Source organism: Otolemur garnettii, unplaced genomic scaffold, assembly GCF_000181295.1.
Source record: "Otolemur garnettii isolate 467f Iridium unplaced genomic scaffold, OtoGar3 scaffold00006, whole genome shotgun sequence".
NCBI lineage: Eukaryota > Metazoa > Chordata > Mammalia > Primates > Galagidae > Otolemur > Otolemur garnettii.
In genome coordinates, this window is record NW_003852401.1 from 11,621,733 (window position 1) to 11,648,929 (window position 27,197).

The 27,197-nt window shown below is 35.1% G+C and overlaps 1 protein-coding gene across 2 annotated transcripts in view; it reads right to left on the reverse strand.

Annotated features, from left to right (window-relative positions):
• Positions 1-3,154: 3,154 nt before the first annotated feature.
• CCDC171 (coiled-coil domain containing 171) overlaps positions 3,155-27,197 on the reverse strand; it is a 402,279-nt gene continuing 378,236 nt past the window's right edge. For both annotated transcript variants that reach the window (XM_003782870.3, XM_023509106.1), the window contains exon 26: positions 3,155-3,442. In XM_003782870.3, the coding sequence (XP_003782918.1) occupies positions 3,215-3,442 (228 nt within the window). In that variant the 3' untranslated portion in view covers positions 3,155-3,214. The remainder of the gene's footprint in view (positions 3,443-27,197) is intronic.

Here is a 27,197-nt window from a genome sequence, read left to right on the forward strand (position 1 = left end):
ATGTAAATACCTACTCTAGAGATTTGTTGTGAGAACAGCAGAATTTTGCTATAGTGATTGGCATAAAATAGTTGCTCAATAAATATTAATTACCTTCTACCTTCTATATTAGGAAATTTGTCCATAAAAAGTACACACTGAAATAGGATCGATTTACCATTGTTCACTATGGTGTGCAGAATGAATTCAAATATAATGTAAATAAAGTAACATGAAAATAGTAAAAAGCTCATTAAGCATTCAATAATAGCCTATATTGTATAGCATTGAATAATAGCATATATCATAAATAAGAAACAGAGTTGCTAAGTTTAATTAGAGTTAGACATTTGGTAAAATAAAGTGATCATTCTACTATTTAAAAGATTATTAACTTCTATCTTAAATCATCACTGAATTGGCAATTCTTGCAATTTCCTAAGTTACTGTGCATTTATGTTATGTTATTCCAAAATATTTATATTACAAATATTGGCAAACCCTCAACCAGTATGACTTAGGTATCAGAACACTTTAAGAATTCATAGTAACATATATATATATATTTTTCTAGATCACAGAAGGTAAGAAAATCCACATAATAAGGTATACAGTAAAACTTCTTTTCCCCTATAAAAATATTTGAAGTCTTTCTCCTGAGATATGTCTATTCTATACATCACTGTTAAGGAGATAAAGAAGCTGATAGAGCAACTGTCCTTGACAACACAACACAGATCCCAAATATGCAGCAATTGGTCAGTAAGGTGCTGAGAAACAGTCTAGAATTTCTCAGATCTCCATAGGATATGTCATTAAATCTTCTCCTCCTGCTGGGTCTGACTTCTGGGAAAAAGCATATGGTATAAGTATTACTATATTTGGCAGTGAATACTAATGATCGCTCAGGAAGTTCATCTTTCAGTTTTTCTTGCCTTTAGCATCTAGTTGCTTATAAATGCGACGCACTTTGATTTGATTTAATAATCTTTTTGAATTTATACTTCATAATTTACTGTATAAAATGTATCTGTAAAACCATATACCCATATAGAGAGAGAGACATACACATTTATTTTTGGCCTTAACCCATTAACAGATTGTAAAATTAAGGCAAGAATACCAATGTCTGTCCAATGCACATTTTACCAAGGTGCTTGTTACTCTAAAATTAGTAAAATCAGGAAACAGATTCAATGTAAGCACACACACACAAATAGTAACACTGCTTTTCTATAGTGTGAGAATTGGAAGTTCAGTGCTACAACGCAAACTAAAACTTATATATTGATGTCTACATGAACAATATCCTAGTTACTGTATGGAATGGCAGAACAAAGTGTTTTGAAATGTGCAGAAGTTATTCTATGATTTATATAAAATCAACAGCAATTTCTGTGCTACAATAAATTTTTAAGTTGAATTTCATAAAGGTTACGTTAAACAGGGCATATTAAGAGGAATTCCAAGGAAAGAAGTAAGAGAAATTTGGTTTAAAACATGATTTTACTCCACATGAAAAGCTTTCTAAAGTTTCATATAAAGCTAATTATATTAGCTTAGTATTATAAGAAATAGTATTGTATTATATAGTATGACAGTAATAGTGCTATGTTGGCATAAATCACTTGGCCAGTGGAGCTAGTATATAAATAGTAACCTAAATATAGATTTTATTTACCAAGGCAAATAAAAAAAATTCTCAGAAGTTGGGTGTATTTGAATCAAATGTCATTGGAAAGATAAGACAGTATGGTCTCATAATATATACCATTAATTTCTAATTTATATATAACAAAAAACTCCATAATGAAAAATAATGTAAAATATAAATTTTGTACGAAAACTCTTCATGAAAGACTATAGTTCACATCAGAAGTTAATATCACTGGGTAGTTAAATGATTAATACAAAACAAATACACATTATATCGACATAGTATTCTTTTGTTCTTCACTTACCATGATGCAAACTGCAAGGATTTAACCTTTAAGGGTTAAAGAGTTTAATCAATGTCAATGTCTGATCTTCTGAAGGCGATAAAGAATGGTCTGTCTAGCGATACCCAACAGCACATCACTTTGTCAAGCCACAGCGCCCAAAAGCTTGTCAAGTAAGTTACCAGAAACCTCTTTGTGGTTAGAACTCAGCTCCTTCCTGCTTGACCTATTATTTGATATTTGACCACTTGGTTGCAAGACACTTGCTCTTTCTAGCTGAAATGTCACTGGGGCATCTTGTCAGCTCCCCGACATCTCGGCCTGACATACAATTTTACTTTTGTGTGCTACAAGGCAGAAAATGCAGGGCAATGGCCTTGTTTTAAATTCTGTCAGCATCAAAGATGGGCATCACTCTTGGGTCCTACCAACAACAAAAACAAAAAAAGGAGTCTATTTTGAAGGTCAAAATAGCCATTACCTTGAAGTTTTTCAGCTTATACTAAATATATTACCTGCTTTACTGTATGGGAACTGTCCTTATGACGTGCCTAAACACACCACAGAAATCTTCCCAGCACAATTGCTCTACTTTCTTATCAAACGCAGACCTGATAAAAGAATGAGTTTTCAATGCCTGCAGGGACCAGATTCAGCAGTTAACTTAACTTGTTCAAATGGGCAAGTGGTATCATGTAGCTTTACAAGGAGCAAGCTGACCTTCTCACATTGACCAGGAGTGACATTATTGTGCAGGAGGAGAAGCAGTCACATCATTTCTGTTTTGCACAACCTGCTTAAAGTTTGCAACTAAATGCTTGTCTTCAGTTGAGCTGACAAGAGAGAAGAGGGGGTTCAGTGAACCATGGCAGGGCTGCCATGAAATGACAGGAATCATTGGCATACATTTCAAATAGCTCTCTCAATCCTATTAAAGTATTGCAGTTCTGCTTTAAAATAGACAAGTATGAAACAACTTTGATAGATAGAGACTAAAATGGCTTATTGATTTTTTTAAGTCCGAGGGAAATTACCCAAAATGTGTCATTCTTTAACATTTAAAAATATGTTACATAAAAATGAGCAACTGTGATCATAAATAAAACTTGGAGAGAAAAAAGTTGGTTATTTCCTTATTCAAAGGGACAGAGATACCCAAGCACATTAAGATATTGCACAATTTTTTGAGACCCACGCCACTTGTGCTGGAACAAAATTCAACTGATAAGAAAATCCCCCTTCAAAACAATTTTAATTGTACTGTTAACTCTTCTTCCATTTTTTATTTCATAAAGTCATAATCCAATCTGAGTTGGTCTTTTAGCATTAGCAGAAATAGTAACTGAAGAGGACTGAGATGATGTTAGAGCATGGGGCGTTGTATTTAAAAATGTCTCCTTTAAGAAAGTGTAAGTTGTATCAAGTTCAGCTTTCAATGGCAAAAAATTCCCAACACCAATTGTGTCAGACTGAAGACCAGCTCTTGAAGAAATGGAGAGATTTGAGTGATCTCGTGATCCTGTCTGTGACATACAAAAGAAAAAAATAAACATAGTTAAAAACTCTTAGAATTTAAAACTTTAAACAGGGATGTAGATTAATGATAAGAACTGTAATATAAAATAGAATAGAAATTGCTATATAAGTAATCCATATGATAATACATAACTATTAAATTATTTTCCAAACATGACTGAATCTCTTATCTGCCCTGTTATAAACTTTTCAGGACAATAGGAATTTGCCTAAACACTAAAACTTACTTTATATAAAATTTGGTACAATAAAGTTATTATATCAAAGATTCAATATAATCTGGCATTTTAACCTTGACTCCAATTTACAAAAAGCAATGAGAACAGTATTTTTATTTTATTATACTATAATATGTGCCATATAATATGGAAGATTAGATCTCTTAGAAAGTGAATTATAGCTTATTTATGTTTTTTTAAATCTATCAGCATAGCTGACTTAGTTGACAAACACAGCACAAAGAAAAATAAGTCGATATCAGTAACCCCCAGAAAACAGCATTATTGAGATATAAAATTCTGCTAAGAAGAACTTTTTGGTTTTACTTTTTTTTTTTTGTAGAATTTTTTTTTATTAAATCATAGCTGTGTACATTAATGCAATCATGGGGTACAGTGTGCTGGTTTTATATACAATTTGAAATGTTTTCATCAAACTGGTTAACCAACACTCAGTTTTGACAAATCTGTTCTATTAGAAGTACTTTCCTTATTTTGAAAGTCATGTACCAAATAAGGGATTAAAAACAATTTATCATGTATTTTAATAAAATATTGCTAGTATGGAGACACTATTGGAAATCAAACCTAAGAAATGCAATATACTCATGAAGTACCTGAGAACAGAACTGACATTTTTAAAAAGCTATACATTTAAGCTTTAAGTAACATCAGTAATTAGTAGTTAATATTTAACACAATGAAGTCTTAGTAGTAAAGCGGGTAAGTATAATTACATTTAAACATAGCAAGAAATATTACTGCAGTAATACAATAGTGATCAATTGTATGTCAGAATTTTGCAGATACCCAGCAAATAAATGTGGCAGAGATTAGTCATAAGCATTTCCACTAAAAACCATATTCTATACTGCCAGGTTTTTTTAATAAAAACAAAACACTTTTTTAGTAGATCCTCTTACAGGTTTGCTAACAAGATAATTTAAAGTATAAGGGTCTGCTTTATTATATCATGTTATACAAAATTGTTTCTGCACATGAAAACAAGGGAGAAACTACAGATTGCTTTAGGAAAGTATTAGAAATTCAACTGTTGTATGTGTTACCATTTTTGTGGATTTTTTTAAAACTACAACTAGAGAAAAATCAATGCCTGCATCTAACACCTAGTTCAGCAATTTTCTTTGATCTCTGTTCTTTTGATTTCTTGATACTCTACTGTAAGCCTACAGCTGATGGAAATCATCTCTTTTTTATATTGGAAGTTAAAAAACACCTAAAGTGGCCACTTGAATAGCTCTATGAAGGAGAGGATTTAAGTTATTCCCATGGAAGGAAAAGAACTTCCAAAATTATGAATTGGTGTTTATTAGTAGTGTTGATAAAGTTCCACTTGCAGAACCTAAATATTGGTTCTGATTATGTCAGTTCAGGACCCAAACAGAGGCATCTCATTACATCCAGGCTGGAAGTGTAGACTCTTGCATTTTACTACTACTAGAATCTCCTTTCTGATTTTTTTTTCCAGCTGTGTGTCTGACTTGGTAATGTCATTACTTGATTGATTTTGCTGCTATAAACACTATAGTGCCATTTACTAACTTCTCATTCTGCCAGACCTGAGGGAAAAGGGAATGCTGAAAGATCAGGAAATGGTGTGGACTGATTTTCTTCTTTAGCAAAAATAAGTGAGTTATCGCAATAGTAGTCTTTATTATGATAAAAGCATACTGCCAGGCCAAGCTTCAAAAAAATTTTTTTGATAAATCTTCACCTCTAGTGTAAGAAAACTACTTATGAAAAGAGAGGAGGATTTAGAATCAGACCAAGGTCAGGTATCCTCTGAGGGTATTTTCTTCTTGATGTTTTAGACTAGAGAAAGGTATTGGGCCAAACTGACCAACCCTTCCTGTTTGTCAATATTAGGAATATGTATAATTTACTCAAACCTATATACTGTACTTAAAGTCTCCTTTTTTGTTCTTATGAGTCCATCAACCTAACATTATAAAGTTAGGAAAGCAGTCCCTTAGGGAGGGTCTCTACTAACGGCCTACTTCTCTTCAGTGTTCCTTTGTAGGAATCTTGGCACCCTACAAAGGCCCCCCTTTTGCCTTTTCTCATCCTGTTAATGTATCTGTTTTCCAGTATGTTGTCTGAAAGCACGCTTTCCCCTTAGACTAAATAACTTTGAAATGGAGTTTAAGTATTTCTCTAGTATTTCAAATCAGCCACACTTTCTGGACCCTACCTTTTGATCTTATGTCCTAAACACGGAAGATAGCCTAAACAATTTGGGGGGAGGAAAAGAGATTTCCTAAAGACTTGCACCCCTACAAAGGTATATCCTCTAGCAAGAAATAGACTTACTTCTGTGTAAATGAAAACAGATGATTGTTTTTGCTACTAGGATCATTTGCTGTATTGCTAGAAAAATTTTTTCCATGAAATGGGATAAAAATCTGATTTAAAATCACTTAGTAGTTTAAAAAGCCAGCAAAAATTGGTGAAATTTTGATTTTAGAGTATGTTATTAAAATAACAAGTAAATATGAATAATTTTTGTTACAAATCATATCCACAAATATATCACTTTTTTTTTTTGCTTTTTAAATGTAACATGGTGAGTAAAAGACAGTTAAATAACTTTTTGTTAGAAATCATTAAAGTTAATATTCACCACCTGATCTTATATTGTAAATCTGTAAAGTTCATGGCCATTTAAACTACTTTTTAAACTGCTGCAGTGTTCTGTCTCTTGTGTAAATCTAAATTTAGGCAATTTTTCAAAAGGAAATTAGTTACCTAAAATAAAAGCTAGGTGTCATGTGAATCTTTATGGAAGCACTTTTATTTACTCAATAAGCTGTAAATGATTCTATTTGAACTGTTATAGTCCATCAGCTAAATACATATTCACAATATAAAATGTGTCTACTAAATTTCTCCAATTTAAAAATCTTATGAAATACAATAATTGGATGTGCCAAATAGTCATTTTTCAAGGCTTTAATATCTTAATTTTCTAGGAAAGTTTTCTAAACAAAAATAAATAAATAAAGCATTTGGCTAATAATAAAATAATCACCCAATAAATTGTCTATATAGCAAAGGCTTTTTACGGACCAAGGATTCTGAAACAATGACACCAAGCCATTTGTCTCCTGTGTAGCATTTATGATCAAGTCTTCTAGAATTTAGTACTATACAAAGGGAAGGGAAATGTGATTTAGGAAGCCTGAGTAGTATTGACTAGAGACTATGCTAAGCACACAGTGTGAAAAGAATATTAGACTGGAAATCAGCAGACTATAGATTCCTCTCCCAGTTTCATTACCATCTAACTGGGTCCTTTGGGGCAGGTGAATTAGTCCGTCCAACTCTCACCTCCTTTGCCTATAAAATGAGGAGCTAGAGGTCTGAAGTTTCACAAGTCTATCACAATTCCATGTCTGATAGCATATAATTTAATGTTTGTGGGTAACATTAACCCAGAAATCAGTCTCCTAAATATAATACCTAAGATTTTGAGAGGATATACACAGGCTATTTTTAAGGGGAAGGAATACATATTGTGCATGATTCTAAAATAAAGCAAATAGATAAGAAGATTAACTACTGTTTCAGGTGTCCTCAAACTACGGCCCACAGGCCACATGTGGCTTGCCTAGGACATTTATCCAGCCTGCCAGGTATTTTTGCTGCTGCTCCCTGTCCTGCTTAGCAGCTAACTTGTCCCAGGGCCCACAGTCTGGCCCTCCAACGGTCTGAGGGACAGTGAACTGGCCCCCTGTTTAAAAAGTTTGAGGACCCCTGGTAGATGATGTGGCTTCATTTAATTAATTTCTGTAATATCCTTTTCATTACTTCAACCTTCATGATGATATTTTAAGCCCTGTAAATTACTGACTAGTTTTGAGTACACAGTTCTATATTTACTGATGAAGAAATCAAAACATCCACAAGAGGGCCTTCCAGTGAGGCCCTTCTACTTTAGTTGGCCATTTCTACTTTAGTTCCTAATGTCTTCTTACCATGAGAGTCTCAATACTCAGTGTCACAAAGCTATCTTCCTTCCAAAGACTTCAAATTAGTTAACTAAATTCTACTAATACCTAGCTGTTTCTCTGTTCTGCCATGCTAGTATCATCACACTGTCATTTATACAGACAGACAGAGTTGGCAATAATCACATCTATAGTTATCTCATGGAATATTCAATTATATATATATTCACACACAAATACAGTCACCTGAAAAATATATATATATACACATATATAATTGATATATGCATTTATATGTAGATACATATATACACATCTGCTATCATGCATTAAATATTTATTCATTGGACAGTAGTTAATAATTCTAACTTTTAGTTACCAATACCATAGCTGTAGGAATATTTTACGCATTATTCCCCCATAAGTCACTAAGCCTTAGTACAGACTAGTTCGATTCATTAGTTCACTGGCATTAAGGCATGGGGAAAATGGAGCAACATAAAGTCTCTAAGTATTTCCTATCAAGAGTCCTATGTACCTAGAGATTAAGAAAGAAGGACAATCATAGAGGTAGAAACAGAAAAGAGAGATAGAAGATATTAACAACAAACTTGATTCATATCACAATTTTGTCCTCAAGCACACATTCAGCACCTGCTTAGGAACCCTAGCTCTCAAGTCAATCTATCTGATTCAAATTCAACACTGGCTACTTATTTGATGTGGTAGATTGGATTAATGGTTTTGCATCTTCATAATTTCCTAGAGCCATGCCCTTTTCGCCATATGACTCTGCAGCACTTCGCAGTCTTGCACTTAGCTCTTAGCTTCCCTGTATAGCTTCTTCTACCATTCCTCACTTGTGCTGTGAGTCCCTAAATGTGACACTGTACAATTGACACTGGCCTCCTATCTGCCTACTGCTACCCTTTGTTGGGTGAATTCCATGCCTTGCCAACTCTGGTCAAGGCTTTTGGTAAGGCTTTTCCAGAACCTCTTCCCACCCTTCCCCAACTACAGTTAACTGCAAAACCTCTTTTTTAAATTCCTTTGTGAGCACTTATTTTACTTTATTTACTATTTTTATTTTCCCTATAAAACTATTCTCAGCACTTAGAAGAGTATTGGGGACTAAATTAGATTCCTAAATGATGAATGACTGAATGAATACTCAAAGTATTACTTCATGGTTTTGGTTTTATATTGCTATTTGGTTATTTCACACCTATACAGATTATTATTGATCCAATTAGAAGAAGTATAATATAGTGGAAAGAATATGGGCTTTGAAAGTGGAGAGACATTGGGTTCTAAACTTTATTCTGCCATTTAATAACTATTTGATCTTTGACAAGTTACTTAACCTACGTGAGCCTGTATCTTTATCTGTAAAGTAAGAAGAATAATCCCTCTCAGTGTTGTTTTAAGAATTGAAAAAAATAATATATAATATAAATATGATAGCATGTTTAAATATAGCTTATGTAAGCATAATAGCACACAGTAGCTCTTCTTCATTTTTCTTTCTATCCTTCTCAAGTGATGATAAATTTCAAATTATTACAGCTAAATGTATTGGGCATATATGTCATGCAGTATGCGAGGCTTAATTTTATAAGTGCTCCAGTTTGGATGTGTGTCCCCTCTAACCTCATGTTGAAATTTGATACCCATACTAGATATGGGGCCTAATGGGAGGTGTTTGGGTCACGGGGATGGATCCCCCAAATGGCTTGGTACTGTTCCCACGGTAATGAGTGAGCTCTTGCTTAATTAGTTTTCTGGTACCCATTTCTCACCATATGATCTCTGCACGCACCAACTCCCCTTCACCTTCTGCCATGAATACAAGTAGCCTATGGCCCATCCCAGATGCAGACACTCAAGCTGAAACTTTTCCAGACATCACAACCATAAGCAAAATAAGCCACTTTTCTTTATAAACATGGTACGGAGGTGTGGGGTGTTGCTGTAAAGACACCTGAAGATGTGTGAGTGGGAGCAGCTGGGGGAGCAACCATTTGCTAGGGAGTAGCACAGATAAAGAGAAGCAAGATGCTAATAGTCAAGACAATAGGGAAAAAAAACCAGGGACATTTCAGACTGCCCCCAGCACAGGCCCAGAGCCCTGGGGGACAGAATAGCTTCAAGGGACAGGCCCAGGGCACTGCTGCCCTGTACTACCTCAGGATGCTGCTCCCTACACCCCAGCATCCCAACCACTAGGGCTCTAGCCATAGCTCAAATGGCCTCAGGACCTACTAACAGGTCACTGTTCCAGAGTTCAAGCCATATACTCAGAGAGCATCCACATGGTATTAATGCTTTAGGCCCCCCAAAGATGCAAGAGCTATGGAGGCTTGGCAGCTCCCACCTAGATTTCAAAGGAAAAGAGGGAAAGTCTGTATGTTCAAGCAGAAGATTCCTCCAGGGGCAAAGCCACCATTAAGCGCCTCTTCTAAGGTGATGGGTCTGCTACACAGAGAACTCAAGGACGCAATGCCTAGTGGAGTCATGGGAGCAGGGCACCTACAAGGATCACGGAATTATAGAACCACCAGCATTGTGCCATCTTAGTCAACTCTGAGTTGACTATAGGCATTCAACTCTAACCTATGATAGCAGCTACATGTACCCAGCAAAACTATAGTGGCAGGGCTACTGAGGCCTTGGAAACCCATCTCTCATGCCAGTGTTCCAGGACATAGAATATGTTGTCAACAGAGATTATTTGGTAGCTTTAAGATTACTGCCCTGCTGAGTTTCAGATGTGCATGGGGCCTATTACCCCCTTTTCAGCCCATTTCTGCCTTTTAGAATGGGAATGTTTACTCAATACCTGCACAGATATTATATCTTAGAAGTAAATAACTCACTTTTAATTTTACAGGTTTATGGCTGTAAGGAACTTGCCTTAAGTCTCAGATGAGACTTTGGACTATTGAGTTGGTTCTAGAACAAGTTAAGGCTTTTAGGAATAACTGAATTTTATATGTAAGAAGGTCATGAGATTTGGAGAACCTGGCAAAATGCCATAGTTTGGATATTTGTCACTCTAAGCCTCATGTTGAAATTTGATCCCCAATGTTGGAGGAGGGGGCTGAATGGGAGGGGTTTGCATCATGAGGGCAGATCTTTCATTAATAACATGGTGCCATCCTTGTGGTAATGCATGAGTTTTCTCTCTGTTAGTTCTGGTAAAAGCTGGCTGGTAAGAATAGGCTGGCACACCCCACCCTGCCCTGCTTCCTCTCTTGCCCTGTAAGCTCTGCACACAGTGATTCCACTTCATCTTGATGCAGATATCCAGTCCTGAACTGTTTCAGACATCAGAACTGTGAACCAAATAGACTTTTATTTATAAATTACACAACTTCAGGTAGTCCTTTATAGTAATTCAGTGGGCTAAGACAACAGGCATTGTCTGAATTCTCACAACAACTCCATGAGAAAGTGGTACTCTTATCCTCATTGTATAGTTGAAGAAACAAGGGTTCAGAAGAATAGAACAAATTGCCTGGATTGCACAACTTGGTAGTAATAGAAAGGGATGTGAATCTTGATTCCTCTGATTCTCCTACTCATATATTCAATCACTACCTTATGACAGCACCCAAAGATGACATAGCCTCAGGTTTATTTTATATGTAGGGCCATTTCACAAACAAAGTAAGGGTTTAACAAATCTCTTTGAAACTGGAAAATAAAAGCATATAGATTGTACTAGAGGCTAAAATAAATGTTTATATTTTTGACAGCATATTTATGGTACAACATTGAATACCTATGGTACTGGGGTAGATTTTATGGTATTTATACAAAATGAAAGTTGAAACCCTTTCACCAAAGCAGCTTATACACTGTTACATTCAGAGAAAAAAACTGGCACCAAAGTTTTAAATTATACCAGAATATTTAAACTTTAATTTTTTTTTTTGAGACAGAATCTCAAGCTGTCACCCTGGGTAGAGTGCTGTAGCATCACAGCTCACAGCAACCTGAAACTGTTAGGTTTAAGCAATTCTCTTGCTTCAGTGTCCCAAGTAGCTGGAACTATAGGCACCCATCATAATGTCCGGCTATTTTTTTGTTGTTATTGCAATTGTCATTGTTGTTTTAGCTGGCCCAGGCTGGGTTTAGGGTTCTAACCCTCCAGCCTTGGTGTATGTGGCCTTACCCACTAAGCTATGGGCGCTACCCTGAACTTTAATTTTAAATTACTTTAAAGATGTCTTATGCCTGACAAAATAACAATACCCATTTTCTTCTCTTGGATATTTAGATTTCTTGACATGATTAAAGCTGAAAGAGGAGTTGAAAATTTTTCCCAGATGGCTTTTGTTCCTTCTTTTCCTAGTTTCTTTCACACTCTCATGGGACTAGTTTCTTTCACACTCTCCTCCTGTCCTGCCATTCCTGACACACTTGGTAGCCCAGAAGATTCAAAGAAGGCATTTTTCCCCTGCATCTTAGTAACCTATACTCCCCATAAACTCAGAAAGAATTTGAAATGTAAATATGTTTATACACTCAAATATATAAAGACATATGAAAATCGAATAAAAAACTTAAGCATAGTATATAAGAAAATGCCACTGAAAAACTGAATGACAAAACTGGTAAAAATATGGGCAACTCACATAGTAGCCATTAAGTGATTCTTAATTTACAAAAGCCTCATGCAAATCAATTAAAAGAAGAATGTAAATAGTCAATAGGCTAAAGGTAGTCTATTTATTAAGACTGAGTTCAGTTGTAACAGAAAACTCAAAATATCATTGATTTAAATAAGATAGAAGTTTATTGTTCTCTGACAGGGCTATGTGATGCTATCAAGAATCCAGGCTGCCTCTATCTTGGATTCTGCATCTGTGTATGTGGATTTTAACTCTTGGTCAAAAATGGCTGCTCAAGTCCCAACTACTGTGTCTGGATTCTAGACAAAAGAAAGGGGGATGGAGTAGTGAAGTGGCACGACTTTCATTTAAAAACACTTCCTCAAACTAAACATTTTTAAAAAATTCAGATTACTATGAGTGTACAAATCATTAGGTCACATTGTTTGCATTTATTAGGTAAAGTTCAAGTTGCAGTTGAGCCCTTCACCCAGGGAGTGTGCTACAGATACTGTTACATTGTGCCCATTAGATGAGGACTTAAGTCATATATCTAAATTAGCTTTGAGGGAGCCTGGGAAATGTAGCTTTTCTTTACTCAGCAGCCTCCAGGTAATATTCAAAGGCTCTATTACTAAGAAAGAAAGTGAAAACAGATACTAGGAAACCACTGCCAGTCTCTGCGTAGGGTGCAAATTGGCTGTTTGGTTGGAGGGAGGAGGACTATACTAACCAACCAACATATGAGAAAGTGCTAAAGTTCATTCATAATTAAAGAAATACAGCACAAAACATACCGGTAAAAGACTACTTTTTACTTATCAGACAGGCAAAAAATCAGATGTCTGATAATGCCCACTATTGAAAGGAAGGAAACAAAAAACTCCACCTATGTAAGCAGGGATATAAGCTGGTGCAAAGAGAAGATTTTAAATGTACCTACCCTTGGACCTAGTAACTCTACTGCTCAGCGTTTCTCCTATGTATACAGTTTAAAAAGTTCACCAAGATGAGCATACAAATGTGATCACTAAAGCATTTTTAAATAGAAAAACATTTTTATATGAAACTCAAATATCCATCAATAAAGGCTATTTCATTGAACAATGACACAAACACAGAATATAACTATTTTTAAAATGAGGTAAATGTGTAAATGCTGATATAGAAATATGTCCAAGTGCAAAAAGAAAGTTCACACATAATATGTACTTATGTATTTCTATTGTAAAAGTAACCATAAATATACATATATACCTAACTATCCCTATTTTAGTTCCTAAAAAAAAATAAATCATAAGAGATTTAATTATCTTTGAAAAGGGGAGCTAAAATGGACTGTGGCTTAGGAAAAAAATATTTAAAGTTTAAATTTTTCTTCTTATGATTTGTTATCTTTAAAATTATTTGAATATAAGCAAAAGTTAAAAACTGGTAGTTCACAAAAGTGAAAATACACCTGATTAACAAATAAATAGGCAAAATGTTAAGCCCCACTAGTAATTAAAAATGGAAAACAAAATGAGACATTTATTGCCAATGAAAGTTACATTTCAAAGATTATGATACTAAATGTTAGTGAAAACATTGTGAAATATGGCATTCATAAATTGCTAGAAGTTATATAAATTGATAGATCCATTCAGACTATAAGTGGGCAACTGTATCCAATGGTTAATGCCATTTGATCCAATAATTCCATTTATGATTAGGTACCTTATACTAATAATAACAAAAATTGGAAATAATCTCTCATTCAACCACAGAAAATGTGGTTAAGAAAGCTATAGCCACTTGGTGGAATATTATGTAGCGATAAAATTTATGGTTGCAAACGTCTGGATAACATGGACAAATGCTTAGGCTTAACCAAAGGTCCGCAAACTTTTTCTGTAAAGGACCAGATAATAAATATTTTATGCTTTGCAAAGTGATATTCTCTATTATAACTACTAAACTCAGCTGTTGTTGCACAAAAGCAGCCATAGACAATATGTAAATGAATTAGTATGGCTGTGTTCTAATATAATTTTATTTATGGACACTGAAGTTTGAATTTCATATACTTTTTAATGTGTCGTAAATTATCATTCTTCTTTTGCTTTTTTTAAAAAATATTTCAAATGTAAAAACCATTCTTTGCTCACAAGTCATATGCAAACAGGTGGCAGGTAGATTCGACCTACAGGCTGTATTTTGCCAACCTTTGCTTGGGCTAGACTATGTAAGTGAAAAAGCAGTACACAAGATTACATATGGTACTGATTTTGTGGTATTGAAATTGTTGAGATACTTTTTCTCTATTCCTAAGGTTAGGGTTTGTATTTTCCAAATTATCTACAAAAAGCATGCTTTAATTTTATAACTAAAAACCCTTTATTAAAAACTGAAACTATATATATATTTATTTTATATGTAATGAAATATGTATGTATGCATTTTAGGATAGTTATGACTCTGAAATGTGTGGTGAAAAAGGAAATTGTAGTTGGTTAGTTAAAAGTCTCAGAGGGTAGGTTTTTAACCAAGTGTTTTACAAGTTTTGAAATTATTTCAATTGAGCAGAGAATACTCTTATTTCAATTATCTAACTCATTCACAATCTGACATTGAATAAACACATACACAAATAATTATACTGAGTAACTTGTTCCTCTACACAAATACAACTCTTTATACACAGTTCTACAGAGTGGCTACTTACAACTTGTGTGCCTTCATTTTACTCTAAATACCACTTCCAGATGCCAAATTATGACTTCTGTGGTCAAAACGTACACATGTCACACTCTCTCTGGGAACTATTAGGCAAGTTTTCTGACCACTATTTCATTACTGAAGAATTTCCTCTTGAAGTTATAAACTTCTTTTATTCAATGTCAAAAATTTAGTAATAATCTGGAAGCTATAAACTTAGACCTTTCAGCAGCATGTTTTCCAATGAGTGGAATTACTGAGCATGCACTCAGATAAAGAGGAATAGGGGAGGGGAGAATAATTTAGAACTTAAAAGTTCTTTGAAAGAGATGAATTTTTTAAACCTTACTAACAATGTAAGTATCTATCAATCACACATCTCAACAAAATTAGTGTTACATTAACATTTTACAATTTGAAACACACTCTTCCAAGTCCCTTCCTTGTGCTATTGTTTTAGGCCATGTTTCCCCCATTATTGCAGTATAGCAGACCTAAAATCTCTAGCAATTCTTCATGGGATGCTGCAAAGTCTGTTTCCCTGCTAACCATCCATAATATAAATATTTCTCAGGCCTGTGGACACTATGACTAGCAACATGGATAGGCTTTTCTGGAGGAACTGGCTATCTTTAGCGGAAAGACCTTCATCCCTCTATTTCTCAGTGCGAGAGGGACACTTCAGATGTAAGACAAATCATGTGATCTTGGGGTCATATCTGTAGAATGCCTTAAAATCACAACAAGCCCTAGGGCATATGTTCTAACAAAGCACGTACCTAGCAATGACACTTCCTTTACATACAAGGCAGGAATGTTATTTTTGATAGAACCAGGCCATTTCCAGCAGTCTCAAATCAAACCCATCTTTAGGAATAACATCCTATAGAACTGTGAGACTAATATAGCAGAGACAAAATTCCAAAATAATATACCTCTTGGTTATATGTCAGGAACCTATTCCCTACATTATCGATCCTACATGATAGATTTTTTCCTCATGCTTACATAACACACAAAGTATATCTATACCCACATCTACTCTTACGGCCTAAATTAGCTCTATTCATTAATTTTTTCTATAAATATCCATCAAGTACCTACAATGTACCAAATACTGTGCTAGTCATACAGCAGTATTACAGCAGTGAAGTCAGACAGTAAATACTGTAATACAGCAGTGAAGTAAACACATAAAAATTCCCTACTTCAGGATCAACCCTTAAATAATCTGCATCTAAGCCAGTTCTCCTCTAATTACAATTTGCTGAAATATCACGTGACCACACAATGACTGTTTTCTTAATATAAGCTTTGATGCACAATGGCACTGCATGTTTCCCATCCTCATTGTTCCATGGATACAGATAAGGGTCCAGTAATGAGTCACATGTCTTTGGTTCTTCTCTGACCTGCTCACACGAGACCTCAAGAAACCCTGAAAAATCCCCATCCAGAGTTGCTGGATGTCTGCAGTCCCTCCATCAGGTAAGGCCATCAATGCTTTGGATGGCTCTCTAGGCCACAAGAAGGATGTTTCTAGCCAAATTTGGTTACATACCCATCCTTCTCTCTCTCATCTGAAAACTGTGGCACTCTAACTCTGTCTTGGAGTGTCTGTCACAAACATTTCTTTCAGCTTCTACTTTATTCTAAGGCCCTTCCCATACGAACGAGTCCAGATGCCAGTTACTAGTCCGGTATAGAGGAAAGCAGTTCTCTCCATTTCCCATCTCCTTCTCTGGGTAGTGACCTACAAATCCTCCACTAGTCCATCTTCACCAATCGCCACAGCCCTCATTCAAATTAATTCTCATGCCTGTAATCCTAGCACTCTGGGAGGCCAACGCAGATGGATCACCTGAGCTCAGGATTTCGAGATCAGCCTGAGCAAGAGTGAGACCCTGTCTCTACTAAAAATACAAAGCTAGCCAGGAGTGATGGTGTACACCTGTGGTCCTAGCTTCCTGGGAGGCTGAGGCAAGAGGATTGCTAAAACCCAGGAGTTAGAGGTTGCTGTGAGCTACGATGCCACAGCACTCTGCCCAGGGTGACAGAGTCAAAAAAAAATTGACTCTCTAAAAGCTTGCAGACCAATTTTTCAAAAAGGCTTAAATTGAAAAATTCAGCTTAGGTTCAAAGTAGGGTGTATACTAGATAATGATTTGACATAGGTTTCAAAGCTCTTTTTTTTTTTCCCTGAGACAAAGCCTCAAGCTGTCGACCTGGGTAGAGTGCTGTAATGTCACAGCTCATAGCAACCTCCAACTCCTGGGCTTAAGCAGTTCTCTCGCCTCAGCCTCCCAAGTAGCTGGGACTATAGGCACCCACCACAATGCCCAGCTATTTTTTGGTTGCAGTCGTCATTGTTGTTTGGCAGGCCCGGGCTGGATTCAAACCTGCCAGCTCAGGTGTATGTGGCTGGCGCCACACTGGTTTTGAAGCTCTTTACTAAAACTCTTTCCTCAGTTTTTAAAGTGTCTCTTCACTTTCTCTAGCCTAAATGTATTTTTAATTTTTATAAATAAGTCATCACTTCAGATTTCTATTTCCTACCTCATCTCATCTTTATTGCATATTTGCTTTTTATTTGAGAATATTCAAACTTTCTATTAAAGATAAGAAAAAATAGGATAAAACTAATAAAAATAATTGAACACAGATAATTAATTGGCAAGTTGTTTGTGAAATGTAGGCAGAATCCATATGTTTAAAATAATAGTAAGTGGTCAGGCACAGTGGCTCAGGCCTGTAATCCTAGCACTCTGGGAGGATTACTTGAGTTCAGGAGTTCAAGACAAGCCTGAGCAAGAGCGAGACCCCATCTCTATAAAAATTAGAAAAATTAACCAGGCATGGTGGCATGTACCTATAGTTCCAGCTACTTAAGAGCCTGAAGTGAGAGAATTGCTTGAGCCCAGGAGGGCAAGGTTGTAGTGAGCTATGACACAACTGCACTCTAGTCTGGGCAACAAAGTGAAACCCCTGTCTCAAAAAAAAAAAAAAAGGTAATTTAGCAGCCTCTAAGACATGTTATTTTATAAAGGAACAGAAAGACCACAACATAAGGTAGAGATATGCCCCACCAAGGAAAAGCAGCCTAAGTGGCAAATGGCAGCTATTGGCCAGACATATTTGTTCCTGCATCTTTTCTAGAAAGCAAGTGTTTGTAAGCAGCCTCAGGCGTCTTCTGTCTTCCAGGCCCCCTTTATAACCTTAACCCTGGTCCTCATAACCTCAAGAGAGTGGAGAAGGCTGATGTAGCAGAGAAAGGCAGGTCACATGAACACTGCATAACCAAGACGTCAGATACTGCAGCCTTCCCTCTGCTGGCTCCCTATCACATCTTTTCTTGCTTTCTGTTATATGTTCAATTCAGTCAATAAACCACATGATTTGTGTACCTTAATTTGGTCTGTGACACCTTCTGTTATAACCTCTGGGATAGCTTGCCTGGTGAAGCTACCATTACATTAAGGTAATTTCCCATAAAACATCTTTGCTCTCTAGTACTAATCAAAATGCTTACTCTGAAGCATGCCCTGGTTCCTTTTATCTCTATATTCTTTTACATGCTGCTCTTTCTGTTTAGGAGAAAGTTCCTTCATCAGGTTAACTTCTACCATCTTTCAAGACTCGTGTAAGGTATCACCTTTCCTTGGAACTTTCCCTGCTATCCATCAACTCACATTTGGGTTAGATGCCTCTTGTCTGTGTTATTATAAAACCCACACACACTTTTATAATAGCACAGCATCACAGTCTTTTGTTTGCTTAGACCTGTGCTGTTAAGTATCCTGGCCACATGTAGATATTTAATTTTATATTAAAATTTAGTTTAATGTAAACTAAATTTATATCAGGTTATAAAATTTAGTTTAATAAAAAATAAAATTAGAAATCAAAGTTCCCCAGACACACTACCAATATTCCAAGTGTTCAAAAACCACATTTCCATCATCACAGTAAGTTCCAGTGGACAGTGCTGGCTTAGACTGTTGTTCATTGAAGGCATATGGGCTATTTTATTTGTTCATTTCTGTATTATCAGTGGCCTGCATAATGACAGGTAGGAGCTGGTACTCTATATGCCTGCCTATTGTTGAATGAATGTATGAATGAATGAATGGACTTCTGCTAATCCCTATTCTAAAGAAAGTGAACAAGTGGGGTATGTTTTAATACTAGACTCTTCTCTTTCGAAAAATATTTCTGTTTTACAGAATTAATTTCATTTTCTTTAATTCCAACTTTGTTCAATTTCATCTAAGTACCTCATATTTCAGAGAGGATCTCACTGTTCCCTTCTGTTTACCTTTCTTGACCTTCTGGTGGCTATCATTATTGTATTGCGTTTTACCTTAAGCTACTCAGAAAAAGAAAAAAAGAAGCTTGTAACAAAAGATAAGAGGAAAGTTATCTCAGCAGAGGTCCATTCTTAAAACACCCAGGCAGAAATACTGCTCCCTAAAGCTAGAGAAAACTGCATTGCTTATTCTACTGCTTTAATTGTCAATTTTCATACTCTCTGCAGAAAATGATTCTATGATATTATAAGCTAAATTTGGAGGCAATCTAATTGATATAAACCTTCAAAGTTTCTTCTGAGTTGAATGTCTATCTGCTTGGGCAGAAAAGGGGAAAAGAGGGAATTTACATTCACTTTGCTAAACATTAGCATCTTTTGTTCAATCATTTGAATGCAGGACAGTTAGAGGGAAACATCTTAGAGAACAAGAGTTGACACATATAGTGTAAAATCTTTTAAGGTGCTTGACTTCAATGAGGGAGAAAGTGAGATGGAACCATATTTCAGCTTCCTAACTGTGTTCCAGTCTGCGGGAACTTTGTGACAGGTCTCTGTCTCTCAGCTACACTTGACTGGCTTTTGCCGACATTCAGCTGTCAGACAGCAAGCCTTTACCAGGCCCCTAACATGCTCCACGGCTTCACCCAATTAACTTGCTTTCACTTGACATGGCAGCAAAAAGCTTCATAATAGGTGGTCAAGGTGCATGGTGTGTGCCTGCCCTCGAACTGCTCACACACAGCAAGATGTTTAACTACTTTTCTTCTTTCCTGTATGCTCAGAACTAGCATAATACAATTTAGTCATTCCATATATTGAATTGGACAGGAATCTAGGAAATATTATAGTGATACAGTAAACTGCTCAAAATAGACCTCCAGATGACTAACGTTAAACTTCAAGTCAGTTCTTTAGGCCCTCCTGAGAGAAATTTGATTTTTAGATTGCCAAAATTTAATATTGACTAACAATTTATAATTAGTCTTTCCAAATTACTGATAATAGTATAGTACAAAGATTACTGGCATTTAAAAAGAACATTTGAAAAGTAAGGGCAGAAAGACATTGGCATAATTTCAAAAGCATAGAATTTAGCCTTTGCTCATAAAAATGCACTTTTTGAAAAACCTCAATAATAATTTTTTGTAAATTTCTGTCATGTTACTTAGCCTGTCAAGTGAAATACATTGAATCTGAACATATCTTTGACTAATAAATAAATTTTTTATTCTTATGTTAAAAAATGATCGAAATGATTGTACATTTTCTCTCACTTCCCAATATGTTCAGAACTAATCATATAATCAGTTTTCATTTATTTGCATTCTGAATATTTGAGAATTATGAAAAAAATCAATGTTATATAAAGAAAAAAATAATATAAACTATACTGCCTTCAGAAATGACATTTGTAAAGCTATGTGATGAAGAGGCCACAAAAAAAGCTAATTTAAGATAAGGCTCTTTATTACTAACATCCAAATGCAGACCCTGATAGTGCCTATTAGGACAGAGTTATGATTTCAATTCCAAGTATCCTATCAGTAGTTAACACTAAAAATCTAATTATAGGAATTCTAGCCTCCATATACATGAACTAATCCCAGCAGAAATTTACCACTACTTCACACTAGGCAAAGCAGAATTTGATGATAATTTGCCATTCCAAGAATCTAAAAAGATGCTCTAAGATTTTGGGGATCAGATCTTCAAGCAGCAGTACTTTTGTGACCTTGCTTCAACTGAAGGAAATCTTTCTCTACATAAAATGTAAACTTTTTGTATTGAACACAGTTCACCTTTTTTTCTTTTTCTTTTCTTTCTTTCTTTTTTTTTTTATAAGAGGCATAGAACACAGTTCACTTTTTACCAGAAGCTCAAAGCATGGGGAGATCTTGAGTGAATTATGAGGCAGTTAGGAAACTACTCAGCATCTATTTTATTCATTAAGTCAAGCCAAATTTTCCTTCTAAATCTATGCTGAATCTAATCCTTCTCTGTCTTCACTCTTACCATCTTCATACAGATAATTCTCAATTTTCACCTGTACTTCTTACTATTACTTATCAGAATTGGTTATAAGCATTCATATATATGTCTCTCTTTACAAACGCTATCAGATCCCTGAGATAAAGCACCTTATCTATTTTATTAAGGATGCAATATAATGTAGTGCTTACAAGTAAGAACTTGAAAGGATTCTGGAAAGATAGCATAGTAGTAGGCAGCAGGAACCACTTAAACAGCAATTGCACTGGCAAAATATATCTAATATAACTATAGAACTCTGGAATCTAATGAAGGCTTGCACCTTCCAGGGGTAGGGTTAGGACAGTAAACTGTGGTTAATTTTGGTCTATTTCAGCTGTAAGTACAGTAGTAACTACCCATCTACCCCTCACAGCCCATAATAGGCACCTATGCAGATGCTCCTGGACCACTGTGCACTTAGCTTACAGGAGCTAGAGTGAGCAAAAAGGACCTGATTCTCCAAATATCAGAATCTGTGCTCTGATTATTCCTTCTGGTCACAGAGGTACAGACAAGAGGGAGGTGACCATTATTGTTCCATTTCTCCCCCACTGTTACAAGTATCTTCCCTTCAGCTGAAGTAAAAGGGGACTTAAAGGGGGCTTTCTTTCCCTTCCTTCATCTTTCCCTTTTCCCCCTGTGGGAGCAAGATATTAAAGATAAGGACATTCAAAAGCAACTACATATATAAGGAAAATTAGAAAATGACCATGCAAGTCTGGGAAAAATACAGGTCCAGAAAAGACTTGAGAGGACCATAAGTTTACATTCCAGACTGATCCTTGACACAGAGATCACTACAACAATAAAACAAAAACAAAGAAACAGCAAACCGCAGGGAAGGTAAAAAATCTGATTTCCAGAGTTACCATATTATTAGATCAAATGTCCAGTTTTCAATGAAAAAAAAAATACAATGCATACAAAGAAATAGAAAAGCATGGCCCACTAAAAAGGAAAAAAAACCAAGGGCAACAGAAACTATCCCTGAAAAAGATTTGATGGCAGGTCTACAAGACAAAGGTTTTAAGACAACTATTTTAAAAATGCTGAGAAAACCAAAGGAAGAGGTAGAGAAAGTCAAGAAAATGATGTCTGAACAAAATGAAAATATCAAGAAAGAGATAGAAAACCTAAACAGAAGTTCTGGAGCTGAAAAGCAAAATAATAGAAGTGAAAAATTCCTTACAAAGATTCTAAGGCAAATTTGAGCAGTCAGAAAAAAGAATCAGCAAACATTTAAACAGGACAATGGAAATTTTGACTCTAAAGAACAGAAAGAAAAAAAAAAGATTTTAAAAGGTGAACAGAGCCTAAGTGACATGCGGGTCAACATCAAGCAGAGCAACATATGTATTATGGGAAAAGAATCCTGTATTGTGTGAGTTCCAGAGGCTGAGAGAGGGCAAAATGGGGAAATAGAATATTTCAATAAATAATGGCTGAAAATACCACAAATTTGATGAAATACATGAACATAAACATCCAAATAGCTCAACAAAATCCAACAGGATGAACTTAAAGAGATCTGCACCAAGGCACATAATCAAATTGCCAAAAGACAAGGAGAAAATCTTGAAAGCAACAAAAGAGAGGGTAATAGTCACATACAAAGGATTTAAACCAGTGGTTCTCAACCCATGGGTCACAACCCACAGGAACTGTATTAAAGGGCTGCAGCATTAGGAAGGTTGAGAACCACTGGTCTAAACCTTAGCAGATTTCTCATCACAAACTGGAAGCCAGAAGGCAATGGGCAAATATGTTCAAAGTCCTAAAAAAGAGAAAAAATTGTCAACCAAAAAGCTTATATCTAGCAAAACTATCTCTCAAAAACAGAGAAAAATTGAGGCTTTCCCAAACAAAAGCTAAGGGAGTTTGGTACTACTAAATTTTCCCTGTAACAAATGCTTAAGGAAGACCTGTGATGTGAAATGAAAAGATATTAGTTCAAAGTGGTACTCTGTACACAATTATAAAACCCATTATTGTTGTAACAATAGCTTGTAACTATACTTTTTTGTTTTCTACATGATTTAAGAAAGTAACACATTAAAAAAATTATTAGTCTAAAATCTACTTTTAGTATAACTTTAGTATGTAACTACACACTTTTGTTTTGACATAATTTAACAGATTAAAATATTTAAAAGAATTATTAGTTTATTTTATTGCATAAGAAATGCATAAAGATGTAATTTTGTGACCTCAGCAACTTAAAGGGGTAGAAAAGAAGCTATAAAGGGAGTAGAATTTTTGAATGTTATTGAAATTAAGCTGGTATAAATTCATATTATGATATTATATTAATATTATAACTTCAGGATCTTAAATGTAATCCTCAAGGTAAGCACAAAGATATCTAGTATATAGATATACTATCTATAGATAGTATATAGATATGCTACCTGTATAGTATAGATATATAATATTATAACTTCAGGATGTTAAATGTAATCCTCAAGGTAAGCACAGAGAAAATAACTACAGAGTACATATAAAATGGAATGAAAAATAAATTTAAATGTTTAACTGCAGAAAAATTAACTAAATACAAAAGAACCTAGTAATGTTGAAAATGAAGGACACAAAAGCTATAAGGCATGTAGAAAACAAAAACCAAAATGACACAGGTCTCTCCCTAACAGTAATTACTTCCATAGTAAATAGTTTAAATTCTCCACCAAAAGTCATAGATTGGAAGAATAGATTTAAAACATGATCCAACTATATGCTATCTATAAGAGACTCACTTTAGATCCAAAGACACAACAGACTACAAGTGAAAGAACAGAAAAGATACGCCACGCAGACAGTGACCAAAAGAAAGTAGAATTGGCTAAATAGACTTTAAGTCAGAAAAGAATTTAGAATTTAGAATAGACTTTAAATCAGAAAAGAATTAACATTAATTCTTCTTAAAATCTTCCACAAAACTGAAGAGGAGGGAATGCTTCCAAACATTTTCTCCTATGGGAACTCATAAATGTATTTTATAAGGCCACCGTTACCTTGATATGAAAGCCAGACCAAGACACCACAAGAAAAGAAAACTACAGGCCAATATCCCTGATAAATGTAGATACAAAAATTCTCAACAAAGTATAAACAACTGAATTCAAAAATACAATAAAATGATCAGACACGGGACAGCGCCTGTAGCTCAGTGGGTAGGGCGCCGGTCACATACACCAAAGCTGGTGGGTCAAGCCCAGCCCGGGCCTGCTAAACAACAATGACAAGTACAACAACATCAGCAAAAGAATAGCTGGGCATTGTGGCAGGCGCCTATAGTCTCAGCTACTTGGGAGGCTGAAGCAAGAGAATCGCTTAAACCTAAGAGTTTGAGGTTGCTGTGAGCTGTGATGCCAAAACACTCTACCCAGGGTGACAGCTTGAGACTCTGTCTCAATAAATAAATAAATAAATAAATAATGATTAGACACCATGACAAAGTAGGTTTATTCCTACTTTATTCAACACGTAAAAACCAATTTATGTGATACACCACATTAACAAAATGGGGGGTGGGGGAAGCCATATGATCATCTCAGTAGATATATAAAAAGCATCTGATAAAATTCCATGCCCTTTCATGATACAAACTCTCCACCAACCAAGAATAGAAAGAAACACAATACCCTAACACAAAAAAGGCCATATTTTAAAAGCCTAGAGCAAACATCATATCCAATGGTGGAAGACTGAAAGCTTTTTCTTCTCATCTTAGAGAAAAAGGCAAAGATACATGCTTCCATTAGCTACCTTCAACACAGTACTGGCAGTATTAGCAAAAGTAATTAAGTAAGGAAAATAAGTAACAGGCAACCAAATTGGAAAGGAAGAAGTAAGTCTCTGCTTGGAGATGATATCATCTTATATGTAGAAAACCTAAAGATTCCACAAAAAACTATTAGAAAACATGAATTCAGCAACGTAGGAGGCTACAGAGTCAACACAGAAAACTACTTACATCTCTATACACTAACAAGGAACAATCTGAAAAGAAAATTACAAAAACAATTTCCTTTACAATAGCACTAGAAAAAACAAACAAAAAACAGGTGCTAATTTAAACAAGGAGGTAAAATTATAGATTTGTACAATGGAAACAACAAAATATTGCTATAATTAATTAAGGACATTAATAAATGGAAACATATCTCAGGTTCATGGATTACAAAACTTAATATGCTGAAGATGTCAGTACTACCCAGGGAAATCTACAAAGTCACTGCAACTCCTACCAAAATTCCAATGAGGATCTTTACAGATATAGAAAATCTCATTCTAAAATTCAGAAGCAATCTCAAGGGAACCTAAATACCTAGAACAATCTTGAAAAAGAACAAAACTGGAAGATGCACACTTCCTGACTTCAAAACTTACTACAAAGCTACAGTACTATATGTACTAACATAAAGACTGACATAGACACCAGTGTAATATAATAGAGGATTCAAAAGTAAATCCTCATATGATGTTCATATGAGTTTTGACAATGGTGTCAAGACCATTCAATGAGAAAACAAAACAAAACAAAACAGTTTTTTCAACAAATGGTGCTGGGAGAACTGGATATCTCATGCAAAAGAATGAAGCTGGATCCTTACCTAACACCATATACAATGAAATAAAAATGGATCAAAAACCTAAACATAAGACCAAAAATTATCAAATACTTAGAAGAAAATATAGGCCCAAAGCTTCATAACACTGAATTTGGCAACGATTTTTTTTAATGGGACATCAAAGGCACAGGCGACAAAAGAAAAAAGACAAACTGAACTTGAAAATTTTAAAATTTTGTGCATCAAAGGGCATTATCACAAGAGTAAAATGACAATCCACAGAATGGAGAATATTTCCAAAGCATGTAACTGATAAGGCATGTTTGACTGTTAATCATATCCAAAATCTGAAGAGAACTCCTCAAAATATCTGATTCAAAAATGGGCTAAGGACTTGAACTGACATTTTCCAAAGATACACAAATAGTCAATAATCACACAAAAAGATACTCAACATCACTGAACATTAAGAAAATGCAAATAAAATTATAAGGAGATACTACTTCACACTCATTAGGATGGCTACTATCAAAGAAATAAAATCACAAGTGTTGGCAAGGATTAAAGAAATTAGAAACCTTGTGCACTGTTGGTGGGAATGTAAAATGTTACACCACTGTGGTCGAAGAATAAAAAATAGAATTATGATCCAAAAATTCTAAGTATATACCTAAAAAAATTGAAAGCAAGGTCTTAAAGAGATATTTGTACACTCATATTCACAGCAGCATCATCCACAATAGCTAACACCAGGAAGCAATCCAAATCTATCAACAGATAAAAGGATAACCAAAATGTGTTCTATATATGCAATGGAGTATTATTCATCCTTAAATAAGGAAATTCTGATATATGCTCCAAGGTGTATGAATCTTGAAGACATCATGCTAGGTTAAATAAGTCAGTTACAAAAAGACAAATACTGTAGGGTTCCATTTAAATCAGTTAGTCAAAATCATGGACAAAAAACAGAATGGTCATTGCCAGGAGTAGGGAGATGGAGAAAATGAGCTATCATTATTTAATGAATACCCAGTTTCGTTTTTAAAAAATGAAAAGAGTTACAGAGATAGATGATGGCGAGGGACTGACAACATTATGAATGCATTTAATTTCACTGAATTGTATGCTTAAAAATAAGTTAAGACAGTAAATTTTAATGTTGTGTTTTTTATCACGATAAGAAAAATGGAAAGGAATGAGGTCCCCAGGTTCATACTACCTAGGTTCAAATCCTGGATTCTGTACTTGATAGTTCCTTCACCTAAAAGAAGAAAATAATTACCTACCTTAGTTAAGATTAATGAGGATTAAAGTAGTCAATATACATAA